Source organism: Notolabrus celidotus, chromosome 4 (assembly GCF_009762535.1).
Source record: "Notolabrus celidotus isolate fNotCel1 chromosome 4, fNotCel1.pri, whole genome shotgun sequence".
NCBI classification, from domain to species: domain Eukaryota; kingdom Metazoa; phylum Chordata; class Actinopteri; order Labriformes; family Labridae; genus Notolabrus; species Notolabrus celidotus.
In genome coordinates this window covers 29979011-30004184 of record NC_048275.1, presented here as the reverse complement: position 1 = coordinate 30004184, position 25174 = coordinate 29979011, and the positions used below count along the sequence as shown (strand labels likewise).

At 41.2% G+C, this 25174-nt stretch overlaps 1 protein-coding gene across 1 annotated transcript in view; it reads right to left on the bottom strand.

The window, feature by feature from the left end:
* Nucleotides 1–2244: 2244 nt before the first annotated feature.
* Nucleotides 2245–25174, bottom strand: part of LOC117811717 (bone morphogenetic protein receptor type-1A-like) — a 63680-nt gene continuing 40750 nt past the window's right edge. The window contains 14 exon segments of the mRNA XM_034682150.1: nt 2245–5001; nt 5004–5079; nt 6072–6095; nt 6097–6203; nt 6864–7039; nt 7395–7692; nt 8236–8428; nt 9539–9674; nt 10320–10407; nt 10493–10567; nt 10570–10591; nt 10970–11072; nt 11404–11566; nt 22806–23168. Coding sequence (XP_034538041.1) covers nt 4955–5001; nt 5004–5079; nt 6072–6095; nt 6097–6203; nt 6864–7039; nt 7395–7692; nt 8236–8428; nt 9539–9674; nt 10320–10407; nt 10493–10567; nt 10570–10591; nt 10970–11072; nt 11404–11566; nt 22806–22872 — 1575 coding nt within the window. The 5' untranslated portion in view covers nt 22873–23168 and the 3' untranslated portion in view covers nt 2245–4954.

Here is a 25174-nt window from a genome sequence, read left to right as displayed (position 1 = left end):
AAAAACTACAACTTAATCTCAGCCAGTGATTTTGTGCAAACAGAATACTAATGTGGATATTTCATTTGGAAGTAAGGGTATATTGGCTTCAGCCATTACAGTGGATGATCATGCTGTAACTGTTTAGCTCATTGTTCTGGTCGAAATATATTTTGTCTAGGTTTCTAATATAACTCAGTGTAGATATGGCTGATTTAAAGAGGCTTTAGAGCTAGTTTAGGTAACCTCAGGTTAAACTCCAACCCATGGACCTTTGCTTTAGGTTTTCCACAGGGTCCTCTGAATGTGTCAAATCATTTGATTGCTGGACAAGAAGTTACATTATAGATATTTTGTTGCATTAAAATAGTATGGGAGGCACATCTCCTTTGAAATCAGCTACCGGTCAGGGTCTGGGAGGCAGACAACCCTCTACTTTTAAAAGTAGGCCTAAAAATGTCCTTTCTGATAAAGCTTATAGATCTTCTACTATCCATCTCTCTCTCTCTCTCCTCTGTCTCTCCTCTTCTCTCTCTCTCTCTCTTCTCTCCTCCCTCTCTCCTCTCTCTCTCTCCTCTCCTCCCCTCTCGTTCTCTCTCTCTCCTCTCCTCCCCTCTCGTTCTCTCTCTCCTCTCACTCTTCTCCTCTCTCTCTTCTCTCTCTCTCTCTCCTCTCGCTTCTCCTCCTCTCTCTCACTCCTCTCGCTCTCTCGCTCCTCTCTCTCTCCTCCTCTCGCCTTCATCTCTCTCCTCTCTTCTCTCTCTCTCTCTCTAACCCAAACTCAGTCTCAGCAGATGTCTGTCTAACATGAGTCTGGTTCTGCTCAAGGTTTCTGCCTGTTAAGGAAGTTTGTCCTTGCCCCTGATTTTCTAAATACTGTAAAGTTCTCTGCTCATGGTGAATTAAGATGAGATCAGACTGTCCTGTCAGTAACATGGAGGCCTTAATAATAAAATAATAAAAAAGATTCCGGTCTAGGCTTGCTCTGTTTGTAAAGCGTCTTGAGATAAGGTTTGTTATTTGGCGCTATATAAATATTGATTGATTGATATAGCATTAAAATAGCTGGCGGAGGCCTGGTGTTTTAGCTGCACTGACACCTGATCAATCCAGAGAACAAAGTAATCAGCCTCTCTTTCATCACCATTTGTTACTTCATGAGTAAAAAAAGGGAAAAGAATCTAACTTTGTGGTTCAAAACCCTTGAAGAGATGCTGAGTATAGATCTCTGCAAATTAATATAAGCTTGATTTAGATGTCAGGTTTCAGGCTGAGTTTCTGGCTGAGAAACCAATAGGGTTTGTAGAGTGCAGTACCTGCGTTCATCCAGCAGGAAGAGCTCTTCCACAATCACCACAACCAGATCAAACTGAAGATATTTCTTGAAAGAGAGTAAATTCTGGCTGAACACAAAGAAAACAACATCAAAACTAATTTTGTATAAATGTATAAAAATGTAAACAAGGTAACACACGTAAAGCGAACAATTAGTTTTTGGCTTTCTGTATTTGTCAGCATTTTGACTTTTAATGTCAAGAACTAACAGTATTCAACTACAAAGACTGATCCAGACTAAGGTTCAGAAAGAGAGGGGTGAGTAAAATTACACTCAGATATTCAGACTGTGAAAGTAAATCTAAGTATCAGGGTTTCTTTTGTTTCATTTTTGACTTTGCATCAATAAACTGACTTTAAAAGAAGTTCATTGTGCCGTTTTGTAAATCAATATAATTTGTCTTAAAGCTGCTGTTGGTGTAAAATGAATGTTGTAAAAAACTGTACTTTTTCCTGCTGGGTTTGGAGAAAAGGTCATAATACCAATCGGTACTCATCTGTAAGTGAAGCAATTTGAGATTATGGCGAAATCTCTGTTTTCTAATGCCTGTGTATCAAGCAATGTTATTATTCCCCTCGTTCCAGTTATCACGGATCAATCAGAGCTCTTTCCCGACCCTCCGTCCCCCTGATTGGCTGGGAAGCCACTTCCTCCTCATAAAACGTGCACAACAATCTCTTTTGGGCAAAGTTACAGGAGCAGAGAGGGGAGGGGGAGGCGAGAGGAAATCTGGTGGGTTGGGGTAGTGTTGACTTTCGAAATCTCTCTCTGAACTGATGTTTATATCACAACTACCAACAGCAGCTTTAACTCTAATAATATATTTAATGCACTTCTATAAATGTATCATGCATGTTTTCTTCTCTGGGCAGAGATGTGTGAACAGATGAAACATGCAGCAGGTAAAAGAGTAAAGTGAACACACAGAGTTTGTGTACTAAAATAAGGTTATTTACTTAAAAATCGTTACATTGGACAGACTGTATACAGTTTTCATTTCCTTGGTAAACTCATAAGGCACCGAACCAGATGCTGTACAAAACAACACCAAAAAATAAAACATTAAAGATTTACATATTAGAGATTATTCCTATATGGGGGAGTTGTTTTCTTGCATATTTATTACAGAGAAATACACTAAGTTACTGCTCTTAAATAGCTAATGTATGAACAGTTAGCTTCACTCACACACACACACACACACACACTCACCACACTTGCACCCGGGCCAACATGCGCACATCATTCTGCTGCTGTGGAGAAAACTAGAGATTTAAAGGAACAGCCCGACATTTCTTTAGTGTCCAGTAAAGAGAGAATAAGAGTGTTTAGCCTAGCTTAGCACAAAAACCATAGGAAAACAGATAGCTCGATAACTTCTGATAAAATCACAATCTCATTTGACATTTCTTTTTTACACTTGTTCAATAAACTGAACGTGATGATTTCTTCTTTTTTCACTGTACTTTCAAACACCTTCAGCTGCTTCCAGTCTTAGTGCTAAGCTAGGCTAACGCCACTCCATCCTTCTTCCAAATATTTCTAACAAGGAAGTTTCTCATCTGCAACAGTTCGCTGATTTTAATGCTGTAGGAAGACCAAAAAGGATATAAAGACAGTCGTTTAAAACAGTACACTCAGTTCTACAAACTGTCAGAACCAATATTTGGACGAGTTAACCTCAGTGGGAGGAGCCAAAGTTAACCTTCTTATTAATTAAGGACATCTGAGTGATAACAGAGACCTGAAAGGGAGAAGGTCTGGGCTAGATTTGATGATTTGTTATGTAAGCAGCGCTACACGTTCAAACAGTCCAACTAAACATCTAGCATGGTATGAGAAAGCTGGACTTTTTCCATCTGTAGAAATGAACCTGATGAGATGAAAAGTCTGGACTGGCAAATCAAAATGATCACCCTCTTCTATGTTGGATGAAGTTTAGATATTAAAGGGGAAGCATCCTGACTGCAGGTTCAAACAGCTTCACAGAAATAAGCTTCAGCTTGCTTTAAGAGCAGGAGCAGTTTGAGGCTCAGTGTTTCTCTCAGGGACACTTCATGAAGCAAACACGGGGAGCAGGGATCAAATCCACAACCCTGAGATTACCCACTTATCTACTGAGCACATATCCATGTATTTAACTAATACATTTATTTCAGATGTGACTGAAAACTGTAACATTAAGATTCATTTAGAACATGGCGTTGATCAGAAACACTTAGAAATCAAAATTTGATTGATTTTAAATCTGACTTATTAACATTGTTCCTTTACTTTGAGACAAGTTGTTAAAAAAGTGAACCATTAGATTTTGAAATTTCGGCTTGAACATCAAACATTTATTCAAATATCTACATTTTTTTCCTCCATATAAAAAAATATTTCTGTGTTCAGCATTATTTTTCTAATAATATTCTCAGCTTTAACCATCGTTGTATCTTTATTATTGGAGCTGCTCTATCTTTTAACTTTTTTTTGCTGTGTGTATATAAATCTAAACCTTTAGAGAATTTCAGAATAAAGGCGATCCCTTCATTTTTTGCCAAGGGTTGAAATAACACCAGAAAAGTGAACATATTAACTACCTTCTTGACATTGAAGGACTTGATGTGTTGACTAAACCAACATCATTATGTGGTTCATGTTCAGATTCATGTTCAGGTTGGACACTTCCTTTGGCTCCACCCACTGAGGTTTAACTCAACCAGTGATATTTCTGTCCTGACATCAGAGCAGCTCCACCTCTTTGACAGCGACAGACAGACATAAACCAACACGTGGACAGACAGACAGACAGACAGACAGACAGACAGACAGACAGACAGACAGACAGACAGACAGACAGACAGACAGGACGGGAGACGTCCCCATGGCAACCCCATCCTCTCCTGGGGTCGGCTGGACGTCGACACCACTGCAGCATAGTGTTCTGGTTTTTCAAATCTTATGAGTAGGCACGGCATCCAATGATAACATTTATGTACACATTAAATTCACATATTATATAGTACCTTATTTTTCTTTATAATTAACTCTACTTTCAGAGTGGAGATATATTTCAATATGGCAGGAGAACTCAGTCCTGAAGAGAAAGTAACAACAACAGCAACAAAGTAAATTGGCATTTGAAACAGGCAGAAGTGGATGAAGGCTGGGCCAGGCGGGTCCTTAAAAAAAAAAAAGAAAGAAAAATAGTTTTTGAAACTTTTCTGGGTTCCTTCCCGATAAACGTCAGACATTTCACCCCTCCTGCCTTCCCCTCTGAAAGGAAGTCGTCTTTAAAATAACTGTCTCGTTTGGCTTTCACAGAAAGCGTCAAACTGTCTGTCTCGCCACCTACAAGCTAGGAGGGCGAGGAGGAGGAGGAGGAGGGGGAGGAGGAGGAAGGACTCCATGTTTTATTTCCAGGCCACAGACAGACAGGAGATGGAGGAAGAGGGAAAAGGAGGAGGAGGGGCAGGGCACAGTTCAGCCTCAGAGGGGGTCCTTTAATCACCTCCTCCTCTCCTTCTTCCTCCTGATGAAGGTTGATGCTCTGAGGCTGGGGGAGCCGATTACAGTCTGATCGAACAGGCTGAGTGTGTTCTGGTTCATGTGAGTCTGACGGCGGTGATAGGACGAGGATGAGGACGAGGGAAGTCAGATCTTGATGTCCTGGGACTCCACCATCTTGGCGAGCGTCTTCTCACTCTGAGGATGGTGAGGCGGGAGGCTGGGTTATGAGCCCAACACTCTGACATCAGCTTCAGCATGGCTCGAAGGCACTGTGGAGACAAAGAACACAACGTTAGAAAAATATCACCCTGAGGACAAGAGGTCGTCTGTGACTGTAAACTAAAATATATTTAACTTCACTTCCTTTAGTTTGATGTCTGACATCACATCAAGAAAAACACTAAAGAAATGATCTGAGTTTATTTTGCAACAATGATAAAGCTTATAGTTAGAGCTGGCTCAGGCTTGGACCAGCTTTTAATTATGCTGCTATAGGCTTAGACTGCCAGGGGAGCTGACACACTGGGATCCTATCTCTCCACTCTCTCTGCCTATCACTTACTTTAAATCTCCATTTCTCATTGAAGTTACTAACCATAGACCTTTCTGGAGTCCCTGAGCTCCCTTGTCTCGTAGGTTCCTCTGATCTCTGCCATAGGTGGCCTGATACTGTGGATGTGCCAGACTCTAGCTTCTAGAACCACTAACATCCATCTCACCACTATCATCTCTCTCTCTTCATCTCCTCTAGCCCTCTTTTTAACTCCAACACGGTCGAGGCAGATGTCTGTCTAACATGGGTCTGGTCCTGCTCGAGGTTTCTGCCTGTTAAAGGAAGTTCGTCCTTGCCACTGTAACTTGCTAAATGCTGCAAAGTGCTCTGTTAATGGTGGATTAAGATGAGATCAGACTGAGTCCTGTCTGTAAGATGGGACTGGATCTTATCCTGTCTTGATGTTGGGTCTTTGTTAATAATTTAACATAGAGTATAGTCTGGACCTGCTCTGTTTGTAAAGAGTCTTGAGATAACGTTTGTTTTGGTTTGGCGCTGTATAAATAAAACTGATTGATTGATTGATTAATTGATTTAATGCTTCTTTTAACTAGTACAACAAAATAGTGCTACAACGTAGGGACATTAAGCTGGACTTCAAAGGACCCTAAGGTGGGAAACCTGAACATGTTAAGCATCACACTTGGAGGCATGTTAGCCTTCAGATTTGATTTCAGGTCAGTTTTCTGAATCTGTTTGGAGTCTCACCTCATCACTGTTCCAGCGGTTGGAACACTGTGGGCCGAAGTCCTTTCACACACACAACCTCCAGCATGTCTTCATAGGAGGGGTCAGAGGGCACCATCTCATAGTACGGCAGCTGGTAGTCCTCCGCAATACCTGAGCAGAGAGAGAGAGCATCAATCAGGGATGTTAACTGACCTGAAAACACAACACATTTATTTACTGAACAGGAGGGACGACACGGGTCACTCATTAACTCATGTTGTGAGAAACAGAAAATGTTTAGTGTAGGACTGTGAGCTTATTTTCTTTACCCATTATCTGCAGAGTTTAGCCTCTAACATGTCAGTGTTACATTTATAGACTTAACAATGGATCAGAACAAAAAAATTGAATCAACAGATCTTTTAGGTTGAAATATTTAAAAACAACTGCTTCAATTAACAGTTCAAAACTTCACTTTAATAGCTTAATTTTATCACTCATGATCATAAAGCATCAAATCCTAAAAAGCTATGAAAAGAGAGAACAATGTCAGTTTGCTCAAAAAATGAATGAGAAGATGTATAGATTATTACAATAGTTGCTGTATCCATATATTATTATTTATAGATCATTTGATGTCTTAAAAATAGCTTCATTTGTTTCCATCTACCATCTCTGTCACATTTGGGTGTTTACTTTCCGTTTTAATACAATTTTTGACACATATTCAGAAGACATCTGATAAGGTACGAGTTCAGTCTACGCCAACCCTAGTTAGAGTGTGTGTGTGTGTGTGTGTGTGTGTGTGAGTGTGTGTGCGTGCGTGTGTACCTCCGGTGATGCAGCGCCGGGCCATCTCCCAGATGACGAGGCCGTAGCTGTACATGTCGGCCATGATGTAAGCCTGGAAGTGGTTCTTGTTGAGGCTTTCGTCCAGGACCTCGGGAGCCATGTAGCGCCTCGTCCCCACCCGAGTGCTCAGAGGGACGTCCACCTCATTTGTGTCACTATGGCAACGCAAAAAAAGGACAGAGAAAGTCAGGTTTTTAGTTCAGTGTTTTGGTGTTCAGTTTATAGAGTACTCATCTTCATAATGAAACACATTATATCTGAGAGGAGAATCAAGTTTTTCTTTCTCGGGATAATCATTTGCTGTATTGTATGAAAATTAAGTTTTAACAACAGAGCTGGATCAGAAAGACTGCAGTGTGAGATTATGCTCTAATTATAAACAGATTAAAGACTATCAATAACCACTGTCCTAATAAGTTAAATGAAATGTTGCTCTTGGTTTTAAAAAAATTTAAGAACACTTCGTAGCTTGTATAAAATCAAATGTCTAAAATCACAGTTATAGTTCACCTGTTGAACTTCACAGCGAGGCCGAGGTCTGCGATGCAGCAGGTGCCATTCTTCTTGATCAGGATGTTTTTGCTCTTCAGGTCTCGGTGGGCGATGGCCGGCTTGCCCTGGGTGCCGTAGATCTCTGTGTGCAGGTGGCAGAGGCCGCAGGCGGCAGAATACGCCAGCCGCAGCAGAGACTGCGTGTCGAGCGTTGTCAGCTTCAGGTAGTCGTACAGGGAGCCGTTCTCGTGGTTATCCGTGATGAGGAAGAGCTGCGTATAGGCACCTGTGCCCTTAATGTCAGCTGCAATGAAGCCTGCAGGAGGAGGAGATGATTGACAGGTCAGGACGGTACATATTTTGGTATTTTCTGCTTTTATCTCTCTCATCTATCACACATTGTTCCTCCCTCTCTAAGTGAAGAGTCTTCAGTACATGGGATCGTTCATTCTGTCTCAATTTAACACCCTGACATGGAGTCTCATCAGTCTGACAGATCACAGGCAACGCTCTCTGTCATTAGTTTAAATCATCAACTTAATTTAAATCAATCCTCATGGATCGGTCCTGGAGTCCTCCAGTTTTTAAGGTTTTAAATGCTCCTAGCTCACAGTTCAGTCTTCCACTGAGTTTGACAGAAGTCTGCTGCTGGTTATATTAAACAGGATTTACACAGTTTGTCAAATCTTTAAGAAGCAGTCGGATGAACTCTGGAATCATTCCTCCTGTTTATGATGAACAGTCAGGGATCCCTTCACAATCCTAACACACTCATGTTGTAGAGGTGAAGAATTAGATGTATTTTAACTTTAGGGCAGCAACAGGGGTGAGCGAGGGTAGACATGGATGTGATCAGTACCCAGGATGTTTTCATGTCTCATCAGGACGGTCTGGTAGATCTCGGTCTCTCTGAACCAGCTTGCTTCTTCGCGGGTGAAGAAGACTTTGACCGCCACCTTCTCGCCCCTCCAGCGGCCCAGCCACACCTCGCCGTACCGCCCCTTCCCGATCTGACGTACCATCTGGATCTGCTTGGCGATGGTCCGCTGCACCTGAGCACAAGAGAGTCAGAAGGTTTAACAAAGCTTGTCTGTAAAGTTTGATCAATGTTACTGCGTTTCTGTCTCTGGTTTTTCTGCATTATGAGATGAGGCTGCTGAGAAACAATTCAAGTCAAACCAGCAGAGTCTACACTGCAGGTTCACCTCAAACTGATATATCTGACTGTGTTGTGGTCAGTCAAGATTTATCAACCCTCCTATTATCCTTGGGGTCAATTGGACTCCATTCAATGCTTAACGTCTCTAAATTAATGACTAACATCATTTTTTTGGCTTCATACTTCATGATATTTCCCAATTTAATGGGGACAACTGTGGAAAACGTGAAATTAAATGTTGCTATGTTCCAATTTCCTGTAAAAAAAAAAAAATGCATGCATCGGTGTTCCTTGTGGTCAATCTGACCCCAGGCTGTTTTAGCTGTATATAACAAAAGTTGTTTTGGATGATATTGAGGTAACTATAACCAAGGATACTTCTGCATGTGACTGCAGGAGCTGGGATTGAACCGCCAACCTTTAGATTGATATATAATATTTCCAGCCACCGTGTCTCTAAAGACATTCAATGATGTGTCCTGTGTCATACGTTGTGATAACATAGAAACAAGGCAGGGCCGATGAGAGCATGACAGACTTGCAGCAGTTTGATGTTCTGTTTTAAAATAAAGTTCTTCTAAATGCTTTAAATTGTGTTTATGCTTGAAATATATTTTATTTAAAGTGCTATGTAGGTATTCAACAAAGAAACATTAAGTACCTGACACATAAACCTGGGTAACAATACGTTTTTGGAGGTTTAAATTGCTGGGGTCAAATTGAACCCAAGGATAAAAGATGTTAGTAAATTTGAGGGTAACAGGAGGGTTAAACCTCGAGGAAACACTTTGAAGCCCAGCCATGATCCTTTGACCACAAAGAATCCCCCCCCCAAAAAAGCCAGTATAAATGTAAGAATTTAATATGAATGAAAATAAACACAATGCATTTATACAATCTTCTAATTTCGAATCCAGTCATTTTAAACACAACAGATATGTGTATTTATGTTTCGAGTTCATGTCAGGATGGTGTGTTTGAGGGTGCAGTGTTGCATCCTTACCAGCAGGGGGAGCCCCGAGCCACTGCCTGAGCTCTGCGATTGGTGGATGAGGTCTTTGAGCGAATCTACACCAGTCATGAAAACTTCCTGCTCCTGATCCTTCTGATAGTGCCGACGCTCCATCTGCAACTTGTTCCTGTTCAACACACAAACACACACATGGATTAAATATCTACATAGAGAGAAACAGTTTAATCTTCTGTCTTACATCAAGTTACGTCCACCTGAGAAACAACACTTTAACGAGCTCTGCGTAATTTAAAGTCATTCAGGTTGAGTCACTGCTCTCTGAGTCTCTACCTGCAGCTGTTTAAACTGCCTTAAGAAACACAAAACAAAAAATTAAACAGGAGGAAATATGGCTCCATCAAAATATCTGAGGAGTATTCATGTTTGTTTGACATGTGAGGGACAGGTCTCAGTTTCAGAGGCTTCTGTATCATTGTTTATTCAGAAACAAAGCAACGTTATTTCAGAACAGACTCCTGTGTGACAAATAATGATGATGAGGAGCTACGACCGCCAACAGCAACACAAGATGTCATCAAAGGACTTTAAAACCCCATAAAGATGACAGAGCTGTTATGATACAGATACCAATAACTTCATCAGTCGTTCTATCTAAAAGCTGCTTTAGAGACTTATCTGATTACTTTCTGGAGACCTGATGGCTATCACTCATACCCAAATCTGAGCATATTAAAATTTAGGACATAAAAAAATCCACCTGCAGAAATGAAACATGAAAGTAAGAGTGAATAAAGCATAGGTGATGTCGTACCTGTAGTAACAGACGACGGTGACACAGATCAGAGTGCAGCAGCAGACCATCATGGAGATGAGGAAGGCCAGCCAATGAGGGCTTCCCTCTGCAAATACAACAGACCACAGTGGTTACCTCATGTCCACATTCACCTGATGTTCACCTGAACACTGAGGGGAGGGGGGTGTTACCTGGGGGAGCCTGAGGGGGGAGGGTGGGCTGCAGGTCTCTGTTGCAGAAGTCTGTGTTGCAGCACTCGATAGTCTCCTGGTTTGAGCTTTAGGAGAGTCCTGTCAATCAAACAAACAGATCATTAAACAGATTAGATTTGTTCTCTGTAATGCAGACGTCAACTTCATTGTTTAAACTACATCACACCCCCAAATTAAAGGGTTCTGTGGGTTACAGGACTCTACAAACATCTGGTTACTGAGAGTCTTGCTGTTAATGTTGACTGCTGGCTGGAGTGGAAAGTTTCTCAGAGACTCATTTGAATAATGTTGATGTTTTTCAATCTTTTAAAATCCAGGAGTTGTGCAATACAGCAAAGTAAGATATTGTTTGAGACAAATTACCCAAAAGAATGATCTCCTTGAGGGCAGCATTTTGGAGCCTTACTTAAGATCTACATAAAAAACCACCACGTGTAAGTATGTATGTGTTCTCACCTTGCACTGGAAGTGTGAGCCTTCATACTTCATGCAGCCAGAGGTTAGGATGGCTTCACCGTGCTCGTCTTCCTCGATGATTGCAAAACACTGACCGTTGGTCCTGAGGAGACAAACACAGTCGAACATGCGGATCAATAACAATGATTTCAAGTCTGTGGCTGTTCAGCTCATCAAATTACAGGTGCATCAAAATGACTAAGAAAATCATGAAAAAGTTCAACACACTCGGGACATGAGGGAGCAACATGATGACAAACTAAGTCACATACATTTCTCCATAGAGCTTCTCAAGAGCTGAATCTAAACTCTTTGAAAGTACTTCAAGAACAGCTGATGAATTGATCTAATCTAATCTAATCTAATCCAGGACTAGTAGAATCTAGGTTTGTGTCAGAAATGAATGGTCTCGCTCTGTGTGCCCCTCTACTCACTGGCAGGTGTTGTTGGTGGCGTCCTCAGGACAGTGTCCGGAGCAGTAGCAGCTGAGGTAACGCTCGGCGTCCTCGGGCGCAATGGTTGAGTCCTCGCCAGGTCGCCGTGCCTCAGGTTTCACCCCTGTCCCCTGCAGGACATGGTCTGGATTCTGACCTGCAGCTGGAAAAAAAACAAAACACAGACTGAGTCAGTGTGGTGTCAGTATGAATCCCTGCAGCTCAGACTCTGATCCAGAGTTTTATCGAATGTGTTTCAATCAAAGAAAAGGTTTTAATCTTAAATGTGCAGTGGAGAGGGAATCTAATCAATAATCTGAATCTAAAGTTGGTTTAAAGTCCAGGACTCTGGACAGAGTGGAGCTTGAAGAACAGACTTCAGGTCAGATTTATCAGAGGGACTCTGCTGGAGGTGAAACATTCCTCCTTTATCAGCAGGACTGCCGACAGAGAGGAGGAAGAGGGAGACAGAGCTCCATATAAGGAGTACATGTTATTTATACTAATCAGGGGTCAGAGGTCATCGCTTGAGGTAAAACATTTTTCAGGTGATGTAAACTCACCCCCCCATCTTTAATGATACTTCATTCTACTGGCATTTCCAAGCATTCAAGACACGATGAACTGTCCATAATACACTTGACTTGTATTAAGATTTTTTTTACTGATGGTTGACATCATTATACTGTTTATACTGATAATCTGTCTTTCTGTGCAAGTACATTCATAGTATAGAATATTCATAGTTAGTGTTCACATACTTTGAATGCAGCTGATTTGCAGCTGAGTGACTCATGATGGAGAGCTCACGGGCATTCATGTAACGTGAAATCATCCATGCCTTTTAGGTTTTTTGTTGTTGGTGGTTAGTTTGTTTGTTCCTTTTTTTTATTGTCTAATCGACAGTCCACCTTCATCATGTATGTATCATTTATACTGTTTACTTTTCATGTGATAGTCAATAAAAACACACACAAAACCTCTGCTATTCCCAATCATAAGGGAGCGATTGTCAATTGTATTAAATTTAATCTGTCTCTTGATGTTTCACTGAAACACTTTGAATTCTTTGCAGAGTTTCATTTTAAAATATATTTATGAAACAAGCCACAGATTTGTCACAGATACAGAAGTAACACTTTTTCAGTCTGTCTATAAGAGACATGAAAAAGAAGCCAGAATTCTTCCTTTCTAAACACAAGCAGTCATATAAAAACATACTAAGTACGATTAGGTCTTAAACTATTCAATCACCAGAAATGATTCTGTGTAGCAAAAATGTTGAAGGTTTTAAAGGCTTCTTCAAGAAGTCTTTTTGAGGTATTTTATTTCTATTCATAGATTATTCTACTAATTAAAACAAAGAGAAAAAAGTCAGCACACTCGATGTCCTTTTCAATTTATAATCTGTGGAAACGATGAGGAAGGCTTCGGCTTCAATACATCTGTTGCTGGTTTGTGCTATTTGTCCACATGAAAATTTTGAAAAGGACATTTAATGTGTTAAGTCCTACAGCAATGATTGTCTTGATAAAAGGACAGGCCGTTTCTACGTCATCAAACAGTGATGAAAGTCTGATATTCTTTAATTCCAAGGTGAGGTTTTCTAATGTCTTGTTGTTTCACCAGCAGTTCAAACAAAAAACAAATATTACATTTACATAAAAACAGAGATGAGCAGAAAATCTTTAAGCTTAAATCTAAGAGCGCGGGTACATGAACTACAAAATCCAGCTTCCTCAGACAGACTGTTAAACATTTAAAGACTACAGAGGAACACAGAGAGATGAGTTAACCCTTCACTCTGTAGTCTCCTCCTCCTGATGATTTGTTTATCTCTTCTCTGCTTTCTTACCTTGTTCTCTCTCTCTCTCTCTCTCGTTTCTCTCTCTCTCTCTCTCTCTCTCTCCTCTCTCTCTCTCCTCTCTCTCTCTCTCTCCTCTCTCTCTCCTTGTCCTTTAACTCTCTCTCCTTGTCCTTTAACTCTCTCTCTTTTCCTCTGCTCTCTCTATTCTTCCTTTTTCAACTCTAACTTCAACTTCTGTCTCATCTCTGTCTTGTTTCCTCCTCTCTCTGCAGCTCAGAGTAAAAAACACTTGAGGTGTGTGTGAATGCAAACTCTGTCATGTCTGGACATGAATTACCTGCACACCTACACTTTGAGCTGCCAGATCTCCATGGTTATAGTCTGGCTGTCTGTCTGTCCTCTGTCACAGTAAGACCTGGTCCTGCGGTTCAGTGAGTGTACCAGAGGATCTAACAGAGATCTGCGGTGAATCTGCAGACTGGAACGCAGACTCTGACTCATGTTTGACACAGAGAGAAAAACAGAAACCAGAAAATCCTCTGAAGACTCCTCGCTGTGACGTCCGCCTCACACTGAGCTGAGTCTGCACATTAAATCCTCCCAAGCACTCTGACTACGTCCTCACCAGGCTGAAACTTTGCTCTAAATTCCAGCTCTCCATGCAGACTAAATGGTACTTCATTTTACAAAATGGTTAGAAAACATCAGGTTGTTGATTCTGTGCAACATTTAGGAACTTCCAAACTAGCTGCTAGCTTGCTGCACAATATTTTTTATTTTCCTATCTCAGACAGATTAAAGTGTTACAGAGACAGTTACTCTCTCAGATTTAAGCCACATGTTAGACAATGTTTACACTTGTCACAAATATCACACTGAAGACATTTAAGTCTGGAAGCAACAACCGGCAACTGCAGATATACTCATGCAGGTTTGTGCACACAGAAGAAGTCTCCTTCCCTGCTCTTAACGTTTGGTGTACATGCCACCATGGAGGAGGGAAGCAGTTTAGTATTTACTGATGTGTAGTGCTTGGAAAAGACGTAGGCCGCCTCATTTCCCTGCCTGAAAACAGAGTCTATAACGGGGATAACTAAATGATCAGGTACAAATCTACGGGTCTTTAAAAGGGTGGTGCTTTTCTCAGTTATGATTAATGAGTTGGTACTGCTTCTCAGGACAAATATATCAGACATCAGCAATTTACAGTAACATTTGGAGTATAAGACACACTTTTATACCTTTATCACCACCTAGAAAGTAAAAATCACTACATCAGTGTGGCCAATGTACCTGTATAAAATGCAGAGAGGTGTTCTATTATGTTACTATATTATACCCAGAAGATGGAGCTCAAAAACGCAAATGACTACTTCATTGCGCAAACTATGCTGGATAACGTAGCGTGGTGGACCAGTGTAGCAGCGTTCAATTTTTAGAGCTTTTCTCCCTCAATAGTATACCAACATTTTAAATGCATGATAAAATCCTACTAAGTAGATAAACCTTCAGGTGGATTTTAAAGAAACCTCTTTCAAGACAACAAGAGGCTAGTGTAGGAGGGTGGGTGCATCTGTGCCTTACAACTATCAACGCTGTCAATTGGTACTAGAAAGAGATACACATCTACTACTAAAGCAACTTAAGTCTTCTGGCAGGGAAACATTTTCAACTTTTCCCTTCTGGAAGCTCCCCAACATCAGACTGTGTCTAATATAACAGACAGTCTGTATTCAGGACTTTATAATAGTCACTTTGCTGCTGCAGTGCAACATGACAGAGAAGAATATACCGGACTAAAGATGTAGATTTCCTATCTTGCACACATCAATATCTATTTTACCCTAATGACAATAGGTTAAATAACCTACACACACCTCGTATTTAAATTCTGATTAGTGTTTACACACAAAGTGCCCTTTGACCTCTCTGAGTCAAACAGAAGAAGTCTTAATGCTGATAACACAGGCATCACTTTGCAGCTTTGATATAATCATATAATAAAAAAAGAGCATCCGCTCCTTCTCAGGTAACAGAGTTGCCCTGATTGGCTGAATAGTTCTGAGGGGGGGGGGGGGGGGGGGGGGGGGGGTGAGAGAGAGAGAGAGAGGAGAGACGAGAGAGAGAGAGAGACGAGAGAGAGGAGAGAGAGAGAGAGAGAGGGGAAGGGAGGAAAGGTGGGTGTGTTGAGGCTGGAAATGGCTGCTCTGCTTCTGTCTCCATCCACATGTGTGCTTAATTGTGCCGGCAGTCAGAGTGGAGACTGAGGTCTGGCAGAGAGGATGCTGGGTAATCAGACTCTCTCCATGTGCTCTTAAAGTCACAGCGCTGCTTTCAGACTGACTGTTTATTTACATCCAGCTGCAGCCAGCTGATGAAAGGCTCTGATCTCTCGTCCTCTGTAGTGAACACATCTGAGTGGCCAGAGGAACTGTAACGAGGATGATGATGATGTGTTTGATGAAGGAGCAGCTGGTGCGGTCTGCAGACACAAGGTTAGCTGCTCTCATGAAGGAAATTCATGGTCTGTCAATAATTTGGTACAGTTTGAATTCATTGGGTAAAGAGAAAAGATGCTGTAACATGATTTGTATCATTATCTGGACATAAAACGACCATGCCGACCATATGTCGACCATATCACTGTCTCAAACCGGCCCCAGAGTCTGAGCATTGTTCCTAAATGAACATCTCTGAGTAGCTGGTGTGTGCTCTGCCTCCACTGAGGCCTGCAGGGAATCACCAACACATCCTGAGTGCCGCCTGCTGCTGCAGAAACACTGCTGCTGTTCCTCCATACAGAGACAAACAACAGGGGAGTGGAGGGAGGAGAGGGAGATCAGATCAGCTGTCAACCACAGAGAAACCCTGAGAGAACCATCAGTGTTGCCTCACTGCTCCGACCTTGGAAACGCAGGATGAAAACAGAGGGAGAAAGAGAGCAAACACAAGCAAAAGGGACAAACAACCTCTAACAAACGACGGGCAGGTGAGGAGAATGACTCATGATGAAGAATGATTCAGGTGTAATTATAAAATCAGGCTGCCTGAAGACACGTGTGTTGACTTTTGTTTGTCTGTCAAAGCACTTTGTAAAGCCTTTTAAAGGTGTTATAAAATTATGATTACTATGGTTATTACGTATAATGATAATAATAATATATAGAAGGAGATGTGCTGCATGGTAAAATATGTATTGGTAGGAGAGGAGTAAGAAGAAGAGATGAGGAGGAGAGAAAAAGACGAGGGCTAAAGGTAAAACTCACTCAGTGTGGCTATAACTTTGGACCGTCTATGCAAATATAGAAAGGATGCAAGATGTCTCACTCCTCAGCATTTCAATTCTGAGAAACAATCACATGCCTGTGCACAGCATGAAAACACCAGGTTATAAGTGAGATCATTCCTGGTGAATGGGCAGGATTGTGATTAGAATCCTGATGGGGTCAACATGCGTATTGTGAGCAGAGATCTAATTTTGTCCCTCACATCTGATTCTTCTGAGAGGAGAGGAGTGGCAGGTTTCCCCTGGTTACCAACCGTCATCACTTTCTGCAGGTCGACAGGAGAGGACGACACATCCTGAACTCAATCTGCCTCCTGAAACAACATCCTGCACCAGTTCTGCCACCTCTCTGATGTACCACGGCTCAGCACTGGATGACTTTAGGTCAATGAGTCTCAAACTTTTCTGGGGAAGTCAAACACGCTCTAGTATGTGTGAACGAGGGGGAAACATATTGTACGTGTACATCCACAGCTGGATAGTCACAGGACTGAATCTGTTGCAAAACAGAAAGTCAACAGACATGGAGATATCAGGATTACAGCACTGAAACCATGTGTCTTGTTTGATGCTCTCATTTTGAAAGCCTCTTCTGCCCTGACATTGTAAATTTTTCACCTTTTGAGAGCACTTGATAAAAGTTGCAATACTCCACTTTGTTCATTTTAAATCCTCAACCAATGCTCAGTGTAATGAATTTGTTAGTATGAAGGGGCAGAAAGGTAAAAACTCGTCAAAACCTAAAGTCTCACACTGAAAGTAATTGTTTGAGTTAATATGACTTATTGTAAAAGTCTCTCAGCGTACAGCTGATCCCAGAAAAATGGAGTTGGATTTGCAAATGTAATACCCAAACTTTGGTGCTCCACTCCCAGTCTTTGGAGGATTTACATTTTACATAAAAATGATGACAAAAGATAGCATTAACCTCCTGTTATCCTTGTGGTCAATTGGACCCCATTCAATAACGTCTCTAAATTAATGATTAACATCATTTTTTGTGGCTTCATATTTCATGACCTTTCCTAATTCAATGGGGAAAACTGGGAAAACGTAAAATTAAAATGTTGCTATGTTCCAATTTCCTGTAAAAAAAAAATTACGCATTGGTGTTCCTTGGGGTTAATTTGACCCCAGGCTGTTTTAGCTGTATATAACATAAGAAATATCAACATCTTATACACATTTGTTTTGGTTGTTTTGGATGATAATGAGGTAACTATAACCAAGGCCACTTCTGCATGTGACTGCAGGAGCTGGAATCAAACCGCCAACCTTCAGATTGAGATATAACATTTCCAGCCATCATGTCTCTAAAGACATTCAATGATGTGTCCTGTGTCAAACGTTGTGATAACATAGAAACAAGGCAGAGCTGACGAAAACTCACAGCAGTTTGATGTTCTGTTTTAAAAATAAAGTTCTTCTAAATGCTCTGAATTGTGTTTATGCTTGAAATGTATTTTATTTAACGGGCTATTTAGACAGTCAACACAGAAACATAAAGTACCTGACACATAAACCTGGGTCACAATCAGTTTCTGGAGGTTTAAATTGCTGGGGTCAAATTGACCCCAAGGATAAAAGATGTTAGTAGATTTGAGGGTAACAGGAGGGTTAAGGGGAGCTGTTGGACTAGCAGACTAAGCGCCCCACATACAGAAGCTATAGTCCTCATCACAGAGGTCACCAGTTCGATTCCCGGCCGCAAGCATTTACTGCATGTCTTCCCTCACTCTCTGCTCCCCACGTTTCCTGTCTCTCTTCAGCTGTCCTATACATAAAGGCAAAAACGCCCCCCAAAATAAAAAAAATTTAAGGAGGAAAAAAATGAAGTTAATGGTACTTTAGATGGGCTACAGAGCAGCTAACAGGAAGTAAACAAGTCTGAGTTTAAAAGAAGGTGTTTTAAATTTCATCTGTATCTCATACTCATAAAATCCAGATTCCTGTCACACATCTCATTCCATTTGATTTCCACCAAAACAACCAAAACAATCTTTTTATTTAAGCAGCGCCAACAAAACATCTTTATAGGGATGTTTATTACACAAGCCTGTGTTGTCATGGCAGCGGCAGGCCGATGAAAACGTCCCACTGAGGTAACAAGCAGCCAGCCCTCGTTAAAACAGAGCGAAGCTGTGAAGTTAAGAAGCCTCAGGTGACAACTTTTCAATATCCTTAATGCATCCGTGTGGCAATTCAGTTTATATTGAAAGAAACATAAAACCAACCCAAACCATGCAACTCATTAAAGATCATTAAAATGTTTTTAGGATATTAAATCTGAACATGCAAGCAAGCTGACACGAGGAGAGCAGCAGAGACAACCACAAAGACCTTTGTGAAGATGAACTATAGAAACTCCCTGCCTGTGAAGAAGAGGACATGGTAATCATAATAATGTTTGAAGATGATGATGGTGTTAAATTAATTGTAAACAGGATTTCTGAATAATTATTGAATTTAATAATAATATTTTTTGGATGATTTTTGCAAATATGTTTGTAAGATTATGACTAAATAAATAAATAAATAAATAAATAAATAAAAATAACAGAATAAATAAGCACTACTAATTTGAATTGTAGTACACACACTTTTATCCTGAAAATATGTATGTATTTATCAATTACTAGTTAAATAAAAAATAGCAAATTGCGTTATCAAGTAGCTGTTGAAGTCGTTCATCAAAAGAAGTGAAAAACATGGTCTGATGCCAGCTTTAAAAACCACAGAGGTTAATTGCTTCTCTTGATTTATAGCCTTTAGTCAACATTCTTGGGATGTGACTTAAAAAACATATAAATTATAGTCAAATTAAAAGGGCAGAGTAATCCTTATTCCCTCGTTATTACATTCCTGTCATTGTTCTGGATTAAAACTAAAACACCGTATTACGAAACGTGTTGTTTGTCAGTCCGTCTCCGCGAGCTGTGGCAGATCTGAATCCAGGGAGGGGAAACAAACACTGTTTCAAAGGGTGAATAAGTCTCCAGAGGGACTGAAGGATATTTCCGGAGAACAATGACTGTTTGGAGCTTTTAGTGCCGCTGACAGCTCGTACGGTGCCATACAGGAAACAGTTAATGTGCAGTGAGGAAGTGAGAGCGGCAACAATCATTTCAACAGCTTCCTGCAGAGAGGAGTGGAGGACCGGACGGAGGGGAGAGTTTGAGGGCTGATACAGCTGCTTTTTTTTTAATGTTGCAGTACGTGAATGTGTGCTGGAACTCAGGGACCCAAGTGTTTCTTTGGCAGGCTTTCTGAAAATAAAAATACAGATTTGTACTCTGTGAGGCTGAGGGGAACTGCAGATTCAGCTAATAATCTATAACACACACATACGTTAATTCAATTCAATCAATTAATTAATGGGTTTCAAACAACTAAACAAACTTTTTTAATTCTACGTTTAACTGACAAGGTAAAGATGATAAAGTCCTGCAATAGAAAACTGTATATCAAATGATATACAGAGGAATAGAGGATCTTTTTGAAATATAACCAGGACTGAGATTTTACAGATGGTCAAGAGAATAATTTAATTCAGTGACGAATACTGCGTTCAAGCTTGCAGAATTTACGTATAATGTTAATATGTTGGAAAAAAGTGATAAAAAATTATGGAAACATTACTTTGATAAGGCAAGAGAGGAGAGTCTCTCCTTTCCCTTCTAAGATGATACTGCGTGTGCGTGTGTGTGCTTTGCGTGTGTGTGTGTGTGTGTGTGTGGGAGCACTTGTGTGTTATCAGAGACTTTAAGTCAATCCCAGTCAGTGACACTTTGGTGAGTGCCGCCCTGCTCTTATCAGCCCGCTCTATGAGTTTGTCGGTCTGTGATTTGCTGCTCAGACTGTGACCTCTTACAAGTTCAAAGTTTTATAACTCTTCATGTGCAAATAATAGATTTATCTTCCTGCTCTGTGCATTTGGAAAGATCATCCTTTGAAGGAGAGATTCAGGCTTACTATAAAGTAAAATAACGCTGGTTTAACGTATATAAGATCTAAACTTTGGCATATATATGCTGTATTTTGTAACATGGAGTCCAGGTAGAGTATTTGTTGTTTATCAAAATACTGATGACAAATATGTTTTCCTACATATTTTTGTATCACATCAGAATTGTCTTTGTAAGCTTCTTCAAGAGCTCTCAGGAAACAAAACATCTGAATCCTGCAGATTTGAACTCCAATGACCCCGTCAAATAGTCAGCATGTATGTAAATGTAAATAAGAAAGGATCCGTTTCCTTTGGGGGGAGGAGTAGGTGGGTCTCTCCTTTGTTTATACTGGTTAATTTCCAATCTCTCTTTAATTATCAGCCAATAGACACTTAATCAGGACTTCAACAAAAGGTTTCTGATACTCATCTGTGTGTGCAGGGAGGAGGGGCTGATTACACAGGAGGGCTGTAGTGACTTTGTATGTTAATGTCAGCCTCTAAGTGTAGCTTATCTCACTCCATACAAACTAAGATGTTAATCAGTGACTAAGCAGCTAAAACTGCCTCGTGTATTTAGAGTCCAGTAGGTTAAAGCAAAGAAACAATCTTAACAGTAAAGGCTGATTTATACTTCTGCGTTGAATCAACGGCGAACCCTACGCCGGGGGTCCGCGTAGCTCCCGTACCTACGCCGAGGCCTAAGCACGTAGCTGACGTGCACCTCCTCCAAAATGTAACTACCCATAGAGCCGACACGGAACGCAAGCTCTGTGATTGGTCCGCTCAGCGGCTTTGTCTTTCCCGCATTTACAGTACTTCCGGGATCCCGGACATCGGCTGTACATCGGCCAAGTATTTCATCTCTTCATCTCTATTCTTCATGTAATCATGTCTGTATGATAAACATCAACATGTATCAGTTTTAGATTAACATAACACGCTCTGAATCTCTGTGGAAAAGTAAACAGAGATCGTAGCGGGACCGGAAGCAGGCGGCCGGCAATCAGAGAGACCGCACTGCCCTCAGGCGTTTCGGCGGAGAATTGCTGCGCGACACGGACACGTCGACGTCGACGTCGACGCACAAGTATGTGGGGCTCATGTCCGTGTCAGCCCCTGCTGCGTAGGGGAGACGCAGAAGTATAAATCAACCTTAAGTAAACTTCAAATGAAGTTCACTCCAGTTCTCAGGTCTTGAGATGGCTGAGCTTCAGTTTTTGGTTAAGTTACAGGAGCAGGTAGTGTTTACTTTATCAGGTCTCGTGAATGCACACAGTGGTCTGAATACTAGTTGTCTACTGTAAAACATTAGATAGGTATATCTATATTTGTACTTAGTCTGTGAATAAGAAGGGGGGGGGGGGGTCTCAGGAGGCTGAACATGAGGTTCTCTTCCATATCTAATAATTTCCTTTATTTCTTAAAAAAATTATTATTTCCTCTCAATCCCCGGCATGTATCTTTTAGAAAGTTCCCTCCTATGTTATTGTCAATGACTGCAATCAAATGAAAAGTAGACATACAGAGACAATCATACACTTGAACAACAGTTTCCCGGTGTTCCATTGAATAGTGCTTCTCATCAAAATGTGGGACCAAGCAGCTCTGCTCATGCAAAGGGCCAGAGACCTGGGAGCTTGTCACCACTGGGAGCAATATTTGATGGAGGATATCAGTTCATCAAGGTACACTTAGATCTTTGATTACAATGTTGTAATATAGTATCAAAGCATGCTTCCATTCTTCTGACACTGCAAATGGAGAGGGTAGTAATGTGATATGAAGTGATTCTGTACTGGGAGCACAATTTGATATGGGATGTTGGTGTATTGAGAATCACTTCTCCGGAATTCTTGACTAAAAGTTTCACATTAGAGCACTAAAACACGCTCGCTCTATTCTTACAGTACACTGACCCCTATTTGTGAGCTGAAAACATGAATAAATAACGCGGACTGACCACCTCTGCTATCGATCTGTGCTTCAGTAGCATTTTCTAACCCAGAAGCAAAACTGTGCAGAACACCGTCAACATGATTGAAACCAGGGCCCACTCACTTGCAGAATTTTGTGAGTGTAAAATCACTCGTACTGTGCTTTTGCTGTAAACAGGAAAAAATAGGTCTGTAATGGAAAAGCCTCCTCAGCTTCATGAACAATGGTGCAGAATGATGAGTCAAATCAAGAAGAGCCATGAGGGCCATGGTAAGGAGAGGATGATTTATGCACTATTTTACCAAGGATAAGAGTTATTAATGTATTCATTCTGTGACAAAGATTACTAGAAGACACATTTTGAATAGGAAACTGTGTGTGGAAACAGCTTTGGTGCAAAGAAAAATTTATTTTAGAAGTCTTACCGTCAGCTCTGAGCGTCAGCACAAGAGATGCGGCCATCACAGCCAAACAGAACGTTAGACCTGCCATCCTGCAGCAGGACTGGACAGAGACTGGACCTGAACTCGGCCCAGACGGGGCCGTTCTTTGGGATTTGGAGATTCTGGGTCAGTTCGTCAGTGATTCGGACTGAGAGAACCCACTCAGGTCCTGATAAAAAGTCTTAAATCCACAGCCGTAGTATGGAAGGTGGGGAAGGTGGATAGAGTGGGGCAGATGAGATGAGGGGATGGAGGGAGGAACACACAGGGTGGGGTTCAGGTGTGGGGGTTGGTATCACAATGTCAGGACCTCTTCTGTCTCACGGGCTCTTTGGGTCCCAAACCCTGGAAAAGGAAAAAGGACACAGATTTAAAATGAGTTCATCATCAGCTGACAACAAATTCCAGTTGATTTAACAATGTTTATGGATTGACTGAGTAGACATTGATTGGTTTAAACTTCAGACTACAAGAATTGAATCCTATATTGCTAAATTTGGCTCCAACTCTCCCTTTTTCTCCCCCCTTGTCTTCAGGGCACTGTGACCTGGTGACCCCTGTTGGCCCGGCGCTGGCCTCTGACGGTCCGACTAACTACAAATTATTTGTCCAGGGATGTTCTGCAATTACAGGCGCTGGCCCTGCGCAGCGCTAGCAACAGCATGTCGCAATTAGTGGGCGCCGAAAGGGATGGAAGGGTGTGTGTGTGTGTGCGAGCATGTGTGTGTGTGTGTGAGTTAGTGAGAGTGAATTAGTGGCAATGCCCGGCCGGTGTCTGTCACTTTTCATTTGCTTTGGGGGGACAAAGAGGTCCGACCTGTGACCCACTTTTCACACATCTCTGGCTGAGGAGGCTCAGAACAAAGACACACAACTACACACACTGTACATAGGCAGAGTTTGTGAGTATGTGTGTGCATGTGTGTATTACTTGTGTGTATTACATGCATTTGTGTGTGTGTGTGGGGGGGGGTAGTTGTTGTGAGATGAGAAAGTGTTTGTGAAACTGCTAAAATTAAAGAATGAGTGGATGTGAGAGTGAGTGTGTGTGTGTGTGTGTGTGTGTGTGTGTGTGTGTGGGCCTTTCATGTATCTTTGTGAGGACCAAAAGTTTGGTCTACACTGTGAGGATGGTCGACATCATTTCTTGGTTTCAGACTCTGAGTGGGGTAAGGACTGTGATTGTGATGTGGTTGTGATGGTGTGGTGAGTGGTGCTCACTTGAGCATAAAGATTGAGGGTGTGATCGTTTCTTTTCAGCGGCAAAGTTTCACACTTCTTAATGTCAGGTCCTAACTAAGCGTGTTGTAATTGTCTTATTCAGCACCCATAGTAAAAAAAAAATCTGTAAGTAGAAACCAATTAATACTCAGGAGGATAAAGGTTGCCACATTTATATTATACAGCACATAGACTGTATAATAAATGGACGTAGTATCCGTGACGTCACACATCTGTTTCTGAAGTGCTGTTTTGAAGCCAATTATCAGCGGCTGCCATATTGGAAATGCTGAACTCAACCAAACTTTGTCTGAGCTAGTGTGAGGTAAAGAGGTGGGCCTTTAGCCGTTTTCGCTAACAGCTACAGTGCTCCCGCCTGTCAATCAAGTCAGCCATGTCCTTATTTGGGCAAATCTCAAGTTAAACATCTTAAAAATAACAAGTTATAAAAAATTCACCCCCCTACAGTGTGTGCCGATAGACAAATTAGCAACTCAGATCTAATCTTTTTGTACCAGACTGTGAACATGTTTATTTCTGTTGCAAAGATCGTCTCTTTTGAATTGTTGTGTATGTGGTTTCCGGTGTTTCTGCAGCCAGCCTCAAGTGGACGCTGGATGAACTGCAGTTTATAACACTTCCACATGAGCTTCATATTTTAAGACCGGAGGTTGCTGCTTGGGATCAGATTTAACTTTGCTGAGATTAGGAAGACTTCACCAAGAAGTGCTCTACTCATCACAACAGCATCCTTCCTGTAAAATGAAACCTGTAACACCAGTGATGTAACAATGTAACGGCTTTCCTTTGCTGCTCAGTGCTGACTTCTTAGTTATTTATTTTGCTTTATTTCACTAACCAGAAGGGAACACGAAAAATGTCCACTTTTCATGAGCTTTCACTCTTGTTATAAGGACAGCATCTTCAAGTAAATCAGCATTTGAACGCATCTTTTAGGTAAAAGAACAGATTAAAATATCTACAAATTTAATTTTGGCCAATCTAGAGGAGTCCTGTGATACTACTGGGATTTAAAAAAAGATCCTAATATCATTGAAAGAACACTGAGTTCCTGCTTTGACCATTTTGTTACTCTCTGTGAGCACCACAGTTGTTTTTTGTTATCGTCA